We start from the raw sequence: 13,542 nt of genomic DNA, 5'->3' as shown, positions 1-13,542 counted from the left end.
ATGTTTTCATGTTTTCAGCTGGACTTGCTTATCTGCACAAGTAGCCTTATAATTATTTTGGTTTCATTATTTTTAAGTATGGGTTATTAACCCCATGGGTTTGTATAATGTGATTTGTGTAAAAATATGTAGGCTATGGTTATAAATTACATCGATTTCTGTTGCTCTAAATCATATGATTTCCCAGTTAAAAGCAGTATGACATTAATCACCCATTTCGGTGCAGTGTTCTTTGAATTGAGATTTCCAACATGAATATGGAAAGAGTTGTGAGGTGCAGGAATGTGTATTATCATTCTTAAGTAAATACTTTTGGATTCATCACAAACAAGAATCAGAGGCAGTAGTAGCCTTATGTAGTTCGCATATGACCACAAAATGAACTGATTTCAACAAGTTGAACAGACGTGTTTTGAGGGTAACACAGAGTTCGGATAATGTAAAGGGGATTTGACTCAGCTCAAATTAATTTACATGAAGGCCTACAAGAAAAACATGTAAAATTGAAAATTTGATAAAAAGCCCCACACCCACAATAGTAAGAAATATGTTTTCACGTCAATGTAATGTGATGTCGCAAGTGCTGTCCCATTCCTTTTATACCAATTCGAGCCCTTGCAGCCTCTCGCACTCAACCACTTTACCAGGTGACGTCAATAAGTCTGTGAGGGCTCAGGGCTTGAGGGTTTAGGGGGGACATTGGGACTGGGCCCTAGAGTCTGCAATTTGGGGCAGGGTTGCCAACAGTGACGTGTCTGATTGGTGGAGCTCGCTGTTACCATTGAATGAGATGTCACTGTTGCACTATAGGATTGTGGGTAGTGTATCTTTTCCATTTGAAAGCAATAGTTTGAGGGGACATAATTCAAAATACTGTCAAAAATTCAGTTTTTGAGATAAAATGCATACTACATCTGCCATGTCATGAAAATGTTATTTCTTAATGAACATTCATTTATTGAAGTTTTGCAGTAGCTGCATACAGTACTGATTAGAGTAATACATCAGGCAGGCATCTGTCAGACTCTTAGTGACCATTGGCTTCTGAAAGCCAGACCCATATACCCAGAATAGTGGCTGTCTACCCACTACAAGAGACTAGGGCCCATTGATATCTGATATGGACTTAATAGGTAATCATTATACCAATTAAGCTCCATAAAGACTGATGAAGTAATTTACCACTTATCAAAGTCGTTTATTAATCATCTTACAGCAATGACGCACACATGTGCGTGCAAAGAACAGTGACACCAGAAACACACAGACACATGCAGGAGTGGTCAGCAAAGAAATGTATCCTCTGCATTTTTCCCATCCAAGCTGTCTTCCTCCAAGGGCACCCAGGAGCAGTGGGCAGCCCTTATTCAGTAGTGCCCAGGGACCATGTTGAAGTGCTAATGTCCGTGTCTTGGTCAGGGACCTGACAGCGATCTGTTCTGTATGCCCTCTGTGCCGACAGTGCCCCGTGCGGGAATCAAACCCAGAACCTTCTTGCTGTGAGGCGGCAGTGCGAAGTACCGGGCCACTGTGCCACAAAGCCTTATTCGTAAAGCCTAAGCTATAGTTGTATTTTTTTTACTAGGTAAATTGTGTGTGCATGTAAAAGCAGAAGAAAGATGATTTTCTAGAAGAAAATGTGTGTGCATGTAAAAGCAGTCAAATTATCTAGCATACATACCTGTAAATAATAGTAATAAATAATCATAGTATTTATAATTGATATGGAATAGTAAAGGTACTGTAGGTTACATATGAACAGAGGGATAGAGATGAAGAAAGAAATGTGTATGTCTCTATTTAAAAGTGAACAGTTATTGAGTTTATCTGTTGAACTAGAAGAGGGGAAGGAAAATAGCAGGATCATTATCTGAACTGTGAGTGTACAGTACTATCAGGACATAGACTCAGGTTCTTTACATAGCAAGACAGCTTGGTGCCATACTTAAAGTCCCCACTGGGAAAAATAATGGAATTCTATAGGGTTTGGGAAAATGTAGTCCCAGACACGACCATCTTGTAGAGAATCCTATGCAATCAGACAAATAGATACACCTGTGTAGAAACAAGATGGTCGTGTCTGGGACTACATTTTCCAAAACCCTATTGGAAAGGTTGACATATGGAATTTTAAGAAAGGCTAGAGATGGGTAGACAAAGAATGGACTTACTGTATCAATCTACAATTTTGAGCTTGCGCATTGAGTGGTCCATATTGTGCTGGCGCATCTGAGAATTACTTTTTTTTCCCAATGGTCTTCTAATGCCTTCTTTGTTATGCATGTGTAACTGTTCTCCTGTTTTATGTAGGCCCTATTTGTGTTAATACAGCTCTGAGAAAATGTCAGCCTTTCAAAACATGTTGCCACTCAAGGAAAAACAATGTTCTCTGTGGATCTACTTTGCCCGTCTGCTGCACCTGATCGTCATGGCAGCTCTCCAACTCACAGCGGGAAAGGAAGTGACTCTCAGGCAGAGATCAGTTCGCCCTCTACTGGCCGGAAGTCATGTCTCCATGAAGCCATCAGTCTAATAGGTCATGCTGTCAGAGCGCAACAAGAGTTCACATCCTCTCATTAGATTGCAATGCCTTCTACGTCCCTTACTGCAAAATCCCCTGCGGGAAGTGCGGAGTCAGGGAAGTTGCCATTAATGACAAATGCAACAACATAGGCTTATAATGGCACATTACATTGTTACACTGTATTTCACACACAGACACCCAGGGAAAGCACGTACTTCTGAAACATACAGTCATGTGTTGCTTATGTAACATACACCCAGGGCAAGCATGTACGTACTTATAAAACACACACTCATGTGTTGCTTATGTAACCTGTTAGTTGACACCATCTGTTGAGGTTATACAGCAAGTGTGGACCGAGTCCTGGAGAGCAAAATAGAAATGTTCTGCAGGCGACGCTTCAATTCCTGTTGCTTGTTGTGATGAAACAAAACCTTGACATTACCAGGTCTGGCTGAGATCCCTGTAATAGATCAGCTGAGCTGGGTGGTCAGAAATTGCCCAGTCACATTGGTAACAATACCATGCTCTTTTGAGTTCTGATTTGTGACCGCTGATTAGTTGTGTAAGATTTGTGACCATTGGTTTGTTGTGTTGTGCCTTGCCCTCTTTGGCTGCATCATTAGTATTAATAAAAAAATATTTATTTTTGGCTGGTGCTCTACAGATGTATTATGAATGTGTCCGCCCTACCACCTGCTCCCTAGACCCTGCCCCACCCCTCTCCTTCAGTCTCTTGCCCCTGTACTCCTTCTCTTCATAACCCACTTCATCAACACATCTCTCATATCAGGATGATTTCCCTCTGCTTTCAAGACTGCCAGAGTCACCCCCCTCTTGAAAAAAAACATCACTTGACCCGTCTGACAACTACAGACTGCATGGTTTCCCTTCAATCCTTTCTAGCAAAAACACTTGAACGTGCTGTCGTTAACCAACGGTCTTCATATGTACTTCCACCAGAACAACTTCCTGGACCCCCATCAGTCTGGGTTCAAGGTGGGTTACTCAACAGAGACCGCCCTCCTTGCAGGAACAGAGTCACTCCACCCTGTGAGAACAAACTCTCGCTCCTCTGTTCTTATACTCCTAGACCTGTCAGTAGTGTTTAACATGGTGGACCACCAGATCATTTTCTCCACCCTCAAGGAGAAAGGCGTCACAGGCTCTGCACTCTCCCTTTTTACATCCTACCTGCAGGTTGTTCCTACCTGGTGAGATGAAGAGGTTCTGGGTCGGAACCATGCAGTATGACTACGGGAGTTCCACAAGGGTCAGTCCTGGGTCCTCTTCTTTTCTCCCTCTACACAACATCTCTGGGTTCTGTCACTCACTCATGGCTTCTCCTACCATTGTTATACCAATGACACCCAGCTGGTCCTATCATTTCCCCCCTCTGACACAGAAGAGGAGGCAAGCATTGGTACATGCCTGGCTGACATCTTGGAGTGGTTGACGACCCACCACCTCAAGCTCACCCTGGACAAAACTGAGCTGCTGTTCCTCCAGGGGAAGGGTTGCCTGTACTGCTGCTGTGACTTGGCCATCACCACTGACGATACAGTGGTGACGCGAAGTTGGACTGCGAGGAATCTGGGTGTGACCCTGGAAGACCAACAATCGCATCGTTTACATGCTCTTGCAGATTCCTGCTCTGCAACATCAGGAGAATTAGCCTTTTCCTCATTGACGAAACGGCACACATGCTCATTCAGGCTCTTGTCATCTCCCGCCTGGACTACTGCAATTCCTTCCTTGCTGGGGCCCGGCATCAGCCATTAAACCTCTGGAGCTTGTCCAGAAAGCTGCAGCTCACCTGGTGTTCAACAAGGTTCTCCCATACTCTCAGCAATGAAAGGAACAGCTCCCTCCTACCTCCAGGCCATGGTCAAGCCCTACACCCCCTCCCGACCACTATACTCTGCTACCTTGATGCGACTGATTGCCCCGTCACTCATAGGCCCCTGTGGTTGATCTACCCCGTCATGGCTCCTGGACTCGCAGTAGTGGAACGAACTGCCTACAGACATCAGGACAGCAGAGTTGGTGCACATCTTTTTCCACAAGCTTAAAACTCACCTCTTCAAGAAGTACTACCCGGACCTTTCCTCTTAAGCACCTATTGTATTTGTATTTTGCTGTTCTTGCACTTGGACATTAGCACTTTATTACACTCTTACTCACTTTATTACACTCTTAGTCACTTGTTCAGGAAGGAGATACACTTATGAGTTCTGGCGATTAGTGGTACAATCACTACTTATAGTAAATGCAATTATTGTATGCTAAATGACTGTAATGTAATGGATATTCAACCACCATCAACAATCGACTAATTCTGAAAATCCTTACTCCCTTGGAGTAAGGGGCGGCACATACAGTAGCTAGAGCGGCCGGCTGGAGATTGCAAGGTCTCCGGTTCAATCTGTGCTTCCGGAGTGTGCCAAAGTGTCCTTGAGCAAGACTCTGAACCCCAAAATCGCTCACGTGCTGCACAGTGGCGCAATACCTTGTATTGTCGCCTCACAACAAGAAGGTCTCCGGGGCTTTCTGTGCAGAGTTTGCATGTGCTCCCCGTGTTTGTAAGGGTTTCCTCCCAAGAGAACTCAATATGAAAAACATGCAAAAGAACAAATCGCTCACGCTGTCCGTTCCTGGCGAAGACGGACAGGAGCACTTGGTTGGTTCCCCTGACACTCCCGGCCGCCATTACAGAACGGACGACGGGATGGGTTAAGAGCAGAGGAGAATTTAATCAGTGGACACTACTGTCACTCTCTGTGTGTGTGCACCTCATCACCGTGTGCTGAGTAAAAACCACTGTATGACAATAAAAGTTGTTTGTTTTGTTTGGACAAGTGTATACAAATCAGGTGCAGTAGATAATATAGGGCCTTATTAAATGAATTAGAACCCAACTTCTGGTTTTGTTGCAACTGACGTAATAGATGAATGAATGTATTAGAATGGGTGGATCGCAAGAACATTACCTTTGATTACATCTCCAGTATACTGTATGACCAAGGGTCCTGAACAAACTCACATGAATGGTGATGCAACAAAGGCCCCCTATATGGTTCTGGCATACAGTTCAAAGCTACAGTGGACTCTCTTTTATACCCAAAATAGTGACATACGAGCTACTGTATGAAATTACAGAATTAATAGCAAGCAGCTTTATTTTTTGACAGGTATATAGTATGTAAGTTATACATTACTTTGCGAGATTGTGGTCATACACATTTACTAACAGTGGTTTAGAAAGGCAACTGCTTATGGAAACAATTACGTATATAATACAAATTAGCAAACATATCAAAATCTGTTTTTACAACTTTTGTAGCAACCAATTCTTTCTATTGGTTTGCCATAGTGCAATCTGTGTTGTTCGTATGACAGAATCTAAACATGGTTCATACTTCATTCATTCATAGTCCTCTAAACTTCCTCTGCCTTAAACTCATCTTAGTCTGAGCTGTTAACTGCATTCATTGTGCTTCCGGTTCAAGTCCTCCTATCCAGTAATTTTGATTTACAATAAGAATTCAAGTGTGTCAGCTGTTCAGGCAGTTGAATGGTGGTAAAGCTATGACTAAAAGTTTAATTAGCATGCAGTGCTTCTGAATGGATGTACTGTATATTGTTGTAGTTTTTTGACACTGTACATGAAGGCCACTTTAGTTGAGTCCCCAGCAATAGTTCTCCAAGCCCTTTCAAAAGTCCAAAACATGAATATGTATGTGTTTGTGTCTAGTCTGCTGCACATTGGACAGAGTGCAATTTATGAATGGACAGATGAAAGGATAGAATGAGAATGACGTAATTTTGACTACGTCCGCTCTCAAGTCCAGTACTCACTCAGTTCCTACATCCACATGGCTTTAGGCCTCTATGGCTAAGATGTGATTAGACAAAAGAAAAAGCAAACAGATCAAGACCATGTCCATGGTAAGCACTGCTCAACGAATGATCAGGCAGTTCTTTGACTACTCTGGCTCTATTGCAATGTGTTCTGCAGAAAGCACTGTTACTGGTGGATAGATTTGTCACAAGTCCAAGGTTTGGAGACTGGACCCCGGCCAGCCCTGCCCAGGGCTCCTGCTCACGAGCAGCCGCAGCGATCCACCACCATGGAGGGGATCTTCCCATAGATGATCTGCTCCTTGAGGTTGAAGTAGAGCATGTTAATGGGGGACATCTTGGTGGACGTGCAGCAGGGCCCTGCAATGCCTCGGGGGTTGGCCTTATTCACCAGGTGGGTGTAGGGATACTTCTGCAGGTGCATGTACTCACACTCCCCAGAGCAGTAGTTGGCCTTATAGCGCTTTGGGGCAATAATCCAGTCCCAGCCAAAGTCTTCAAAGTCCACTGTGAGCGGGTAGCGGCAGCAACCGGATTCAGGCGAGTTCTCGTCACAGTCCAGCCCCGAGTCCCTCTTGGAGCGCTTGGGGCTCTCGGAGATCTTCACCTCCATGAACGGCTGCTACGAGGGCATTCATCATGTTTAGAGTTAGTACATGAATGTAGACTAAAAGCAATTTAATGACAGAATTGCAAAACTAATATTCTGTATGATTCTCGTTTTAGACTCAAACCTGGCATTGTTTCAAGTTGTATGTAAGAGATGAAATCATTTGATGTGTTTAGTTGTTTTAACTATAAGTATTAGAATTGCAATGGAAACTGCTGAAGGTGTGTAGCCTAAGCCTGGCCAGACACATTTATTAATAGAGGCAGGCAATTATTCTGATTAGCACTGTCAAAGAGAAGACCCAAGAATGCTGGGTTGCATGAACGAGAGGAACTTTTATGTAATCATGCAATACGACATGAGATTATTGGTGGACTGGGAAAATATCCACACACAAGCTTCGTGAGGGAATCGAATTCTTTACTCTTTTACATGTCAATTGTTGACTCCTCAACCTATAATCAGTCAAAAAGATAGCAGAAACAGCAGGGTGACGGCCATGCCTGATTGGACAGACTAGATAAATAAATGGTCTTTTGGAGCAAGGAATTTTTCAGGTTTGGTGTCCTCTTAGCCTATTAGTTCGTTCATTAATTCTACATTAGCCTAAGAGTACGACTGGAGGGTATGTCTTTAAGTCTCCGTTGCTATAACATATATTAGCCTAAGGTTATAAAATGATGCAGCATTTGATTTGATGATGGGTAGTAAAACTGAACTCACCAGTCCCTCTTCGCCCGCCTCTGTGGAGGTAATGGCCAAGTCATTCCCTTTAGAATCGAATGCATTTATCTCGATCCCCCAGTTCGTCTCTGGTTGCCTCAACCACACCGTCAACACTTGTTTCACATCTATACTTTGCCAGGAGCTGATTCCAGCATTGACGTCGATCTTTAGAGACCGAATCCCTATATGCCTGCTCCCGTCCGTGACTGGCCTAAGGCGGGAGATTTGCAGAAAGACTGTGGTGACTTCGTCAGCTGGCCGAAGGTACACCCAGAGTTGAGCCCGGACTATGCGGTTCACTTGAATCTTCGGACTGAAGGAAAAAAAGCAACACTTTGGTTTCCGATCTACTTGAACGATAGATTCCGCTGGAGAAGAAAAAAGAGTTTTAATAGCAACATAACCTATTGAAAATATCATGCGTAATATGCAATAACACGTCAACCAATATGCTAATCAACAATGCTAGTGAGTGGTAAATAAATGTAAGGTATGACAAACTACAGACTAGGCTATTTGAATGAAATATCATGTCAAAACACCATAACTATAGGCTACTCAACGACATAACACTGTACAATCAGATCAACAAAACTGGATGTCCAGGGTGCCAATGTTCGTCGTGCGTAGCCTATGGGCAGTATGCCGACGTAAAATCGGTGACCGGTAGAGATTAAAATTTATATAAAGTAGGCCTAGTAAAATTGTCACATCTAATTAACTAAAACATAAAACATAGGCTACGACGACACAAGTAGCCCATGGTGGTGTGATATGTGCGTAATAGTGGTGTTTGTCGATATGGGAATGCACAAATATCTTACAAAAAACTTACGTTCAGTGGCCATCGTCATGATAGTTTCTGTGATGGCATGTTCATCGTCTTCCTCCATAATTCCGTCTTTATTATCATCTCCAAGTACATCGTACTGGTCAAGAAGTTGCTGCAGCGGTGGTGCCTTGGGCAAGAGCTGATTCACAACATCTTTGCTGATATTAGGAGCTTGCTTGAGTCGCAATTTGCTTAGAATTTGCGATTTGATCGCATTTAATCTCATGTTTTTAATCTGTTGTCGCACCTCGCATGATGCGCATTGCTCGCCGTCTTCTGTGGTGACCGGAGGCTGGTGGTGCGCAGTTTGATCACCAAGACCCACTGGACAACAGGCAACCATGAAACTAAGATAAACAAGAATCTGATAAAAATGCATGATATACAGTGGGACTTCAATAAAAATGATTTCTTAGTGTGTATTGGTGTTAGGGTCGAGACACCTGTGTATGAAACCACGCTCTACACTTTAGTTGTCATACATTAGTTCCGCAGCCCTTTTTATAGGCTACCGCAACTTTAGTGTCGTCAAATTCTATGATTGGTTGGACTGACAACAATGAATTGACCGGACAGATATAGACATGAACTGTTTTTTCTTTCAAAACGAGGAGTTGGCCATACATACATCTTTGATACAACTACGCACAAATTACTAGTTTTGCAAATTCACTAATAGAAATGTGCATAGACATAATTGTAGGCTATAAACAAGACACTGGTCATTAGATTGTGTGTGTGTGTGTGTGCGTGCGTGTATGTGTGTGTGTGCGCGCGTGCGCGTGGAGGGGTGCTTATTCGGAATAAGCTGAATTCACCTGTCAGTCTTAAACTTGGAAAGACTTTCAATATTAGGCTATCCCTGCTGCCAATTGGTTTGTTCCCAAGGTGCGTGACACAAAACATTTAGTCATGAATCCTTTACAAAAGATTAAGATAAATAATGTGGCCATCGCATTCAATAATTCAAATGACTGTATCATTCTTATCATTCCAATAACTTTGCTGATTGAATCTCTATTATTGAGTCATGATTATGTGCATAGGGTACTCCAATGTTGCTTTCAAGCTAGTAACATCTCAAACTTTAGCCTACATGAGGCACAGTAGCCTACCATACACATCTAGGAAATAACACACATGTATTAACCTACAACGTATGGCAAATATTGTTACCAACTACATTGTCTTACATTTACCCTTCATCTGAATAATAGCGTTGCCTTTAGCCATCATCTATGTAGAAGACCAACTTTTTAGACCAAGCATTTGGTGCCATCGTGCGGACGGTAAATAAACAATGTTAAGGACAGGCACAGGTAGGCCCTACTCTTTCCTTTCCCTCCTTCGCTTATTTAAAATTACCTCGCCACTGTGTACATCTAGACAGGAGCAATCAGGAGGCGGCAAATGGCCCCAAAAGGACAAATCCTACCATTTGGATGCATTATCAGTTTTTGAGATGGATTGCGCATGGGCATTTGAGTCTCCTTAATAATTTAGGTGAAATTATACTATCAATTAAAGATTAGAGATTAATAAATTAAAGATTAGTATAAATTAAAGATTAGTATTGGGTGGGTTACTGGAGATCTATATTTGTATTTACATTAATCCAACAGAAGAAACATGAATAAACCAGAATTAGGCCTAGCCTATATTTGGAGTGATTGCATATTATTAGATTTGACTAGGATTTTAATTATAATAGCAGTCTGCATGGCACAGTCACAGGAGAGCATCTAATATTTACTATAACCTATAGGTTATTAAATAAACTAACTAGCCTAAAACACATTTAACTGGCCATGCAATGCAAAAAACCCGATGAAATAGGATTAGAAAGGGAACACACGTCTTGTTATTAGCCTACTCATAAGCACATAGTCTTACTTTTTTTGGTTATGATAAAATAAAAATAAGATTGACTTTTGAAATGAATAGGCCTACAGTTAGCCTTAATAGCCTCTCAATGGCTCCAAGATAACGTCAAAGACCACAAGATGGTGGTATTGTACAACGAAAAGTAGCCAGGCTACAGTGACTGGCCAATGCGCACAGTTCATCCCCAAGAACACGATCACACGGTCTGTTTAGGTGTTAATTGCCGTTGAATATCTATCAGAACACCACACTCGTAAGAATATCGTGTCAAACCTATAATTAATTACAACGACATGTGGAGTATAGGCTAGTCCTATTCCGAAAAGTCAGACTATTCTCTGCAGCCCTGCCGGTTCATGCACTTCATAACCTTATTTAGCATTTGGTAGGGTAGGGTACAAGGGAAAGCAGTCTACGGGGCACGGCGAACTGATGCCGACTTTTACAGTTTGACCAGGAGCAAGTTGGAGGGAATGCCGAGTGAAATAAAAACCTACCCAAGCCTATTCAGCGAGCTATCTTTTAAAGTTTCAAATCATTCGACACGTGCGGCTGTTTGACGCAAGCGACATGGAGACGGATCACAAATAAAAGGAGCCGACACCTTCTGTGAAAGAATCATAAAAGGGTGTGAATTCATAACCAGTTTGTAGTCTGTAAGAGGATGGGTTTTCTCTCTGGATTACTCTGACATTCGGTGCTACCTATAAAGAGCGGACACGCTGCAGTTTCACTCGCTCAAAACCTTTCGTGAAGGTAGGCTATGCATTAACGTTATATTTCATGAAATATATTAAATTGTAGCCTAATATTGTCCACACTTGCTTTAGCCTACTTTGGGCCCATCTGTTTGACCGTAAAACAACAAATGATATAGTGTTTATTTCAGACCACGAACAACCAAGGTAGGCTATTCTGCTTTATCCACTATCTCCCATGTAGGCTATTTGGCTTTCTAGATTGGCCTACACATTTTTATCAATAATTTCAATTTTAAGATAATGGGTGCGAGTTGACCATAATAGTCCAGATTAATACTCATCGGGTAATTATTTAATTAATTGTGTGACGACAACGTCAAGCTGTCTATTGGATAGTTCCACAGTAGCCTCAACAGTAAACATACAGTAGCCTAGTAGATGTTTTTCATACAGTAACCATTCACCATTTGAATCAGAAACAAAATGTTGAAAACAGACAGGGCGGATGTCAAGGTAATTCGTCTTGAAGCTTTGTCATAATTACAGAGTCCTGAACTATATATTTATTTATATCTGCAGAGAGAGTAGATTCCACCATTTTGTATGATGTTGACAAAATCTTTTAAAATATTGTAGACGTTTTGAGCAAACATATATATGCTTAGCTCAGGACAGGCAAGTAGCCTATAGCAGCATGTAGTAGGCAGATGCTTGAACCAATGACAATGAATGAGTGCAAATAGCAGGTGTCATTGAACTTTAAAAGGTCACTCAAGCTGCAGCTCGTCATCTGTTAGTGTGTGTTATTGAGTAGCAATGGTGATCGAGGAAAAGATGCAAAGTCACTGTTAAATGGTGGGTCTTCCAACCCTTGCCTCTGCCCCGTTTGGTATTTTTAGGCGGTGTCTGATGGAAAATAAATCACTGACATACACTCACCCCTCTCTCCACAGCGCGAAGGAGAGATGAGTGCTAGCAAGCTGATGAGCCGGGCTGACCGGGACTATTTCAGCACTGCGTGGCCCATACAGGAGTCAGCCTCCTAGCCATTATCCTCCCACCCCAACACCTCAAACACACCCCTAAACAAAGACAAGGCGATCACCTACACTCTCTTCACTTGCTAGTCTCTCCAAGCTTTCTCCTTTAAACCAATTAAACTTTAATTCAGTCATGGGCTGTGTCAAATCCAAAGAAAATCACCTGAGCCAGAATACCAACTCAGTTGAGAATGTGGATGGCAAGCCAAGGGGGTGGCAGCGAGGTGAGAATGTGCCCCTGGTTCAGTCAGAGTTGGGTCCGGGGGAGGACTCTCCACAGGTGGACCCGGTCCTACTGGACTATGCCCAGCGCTTGTCTGAGGAGATCGTGGCCTGTGCAGTGCAACAGTGGGTAGAGGTGGACAACCGATATAGCGACATCCCTTACATTGAATGCGATGTGCCATGAGGGGAGACCGCCCCCCCCCCCCCAAGGTAGCCGTTCCCTCTTTGTTTGATCATGTGATGATGCAGTGCCAGAGAGAGCGACCCCACAGGGTCTTACTCTAGAGGTTGAAAGCCTTGCTAGAGATGGTAATGTGCTGGATTTCAGTTGCCTACTGCCACAATTTCTTTCATAAAAAACAAAACTAACTGGATTATGTAATATGTATGGAGTGTCTGAGACCAAACAACCAGTCCTCTCATATCTTGCTTGTGCTTCAGCTGATACAACTTCAGAGCCATCTTTTTGCTTGGCTACGCTGCATACTGTACCTTTCAGTGTGAAGAACTCATTAAAGCAGGAGAGATTATTTGAGTACTGATAATTTGATGTCTGACATCTTGTAATAGTCAAACCTTTCAATTGAGGCTGTCCTAAGGCCAAACTTCAGTTCCTTTGGAGGAGGTTATTAATAGACCCTTGGTGTGATTAAGGCTCTTACTAGGGTTGTTGGCTGTATTCAGCAGGCAGACATGCAGACATCCTCGCCCTACAGCCATACTGTACCCCGGGCTGCCCAGACAGAAGCTGCTTAGGCCGGGGATCCTGGGTAATGGCGTCCCAGGAGGCCTGTGGTTGGCCGACAGGAAGGAGCTCATTAGTTGCTCTGTCCTTCTACCCATGAAGCAAAGTTGACCACATGCATCCAACAAGGATCTGTCTTGGACACAGAGTTGCCACAGGAGTGGTTTAGTGATGTTCAGCATCAATATACTCTGGCGATTGGTAAACAAATGACACACTTGACGGCTGTCTTATCATCATGAGATCAGCTGGACCACTGACCACTTGGAAGAACGGGCAATTTTGTGATGGGATTTGTACTTAAACTGAGTGCTGGATTCACAAAAACCTTATTTATGCCAAAATGTCTAAGACCTAAGTTCCATATTAACTGTATATGTCATAAATAGCTGCA

At 42.8% G+C, this 13,542-nt stretch overlaps 2 protein-coding genes across 2 annotated transcripts; one reads left to right on the top strand and one right to left on the bottom strand.

The window, feature by feature from the left end:
• Window positions 1-6,626: 6,626 nt before the first annotated feature.
• Window positions 6,627-8,932, bottom strand: mstnb (myostatin b; the record flags this gene model as incomplete). The annotated part of the gene is made up of 3 exons (XM_084458010.1): window positions 6,627-7,007; window positions 7,719-8,089; window positions 8,557-8,932. The coding sequence occupies 3 exons, from the start codon at window positions 8,930-8,932 to the stop codon at window positions 6,627-6,629; spliced, it is 1,128 nt and encodes a 375-aa protein (XP_084314136.1).
• A 3,379-nt stretch (window positions 8,933-12,311) lies between these two features.
• Window positions 12,312-12,587, top strand: akap19 (A-kinase anchoring protein 19; the record flags this gene model as incomplete). The annotated part of the gene is made up of 1 exon (XM_084461442.1): window positions 12,312-12,587. The coding sequence occupies one exon, from the start codon at window positions 12,312-12,314 to the stop codon at window positions 12,585-12,587; it is 276 nt and encodes a 91-aa protein (XP_084317568.1).
• Window positions 12,588-13,542: the final 955 nt, after the last annotated feature.

This window comes from Borostomias antarcticus (genome assembly GCF_949987555.1).
Source record: "Borostomias antarcticus genome assembly, chromosome: 2".
NCBI classification, from domain to species: domain Eukaryota; kingdom Metazoa; phylum Chordata; class Actinopteri; order Stomiiformes; family Stomiidae; genus Borostomias; species Borostomias antarcticus.
Note: the sequence above shows the minus strand (reverse complement) of the source record. Positions and strands in the feature narration are given on the sequence as shown.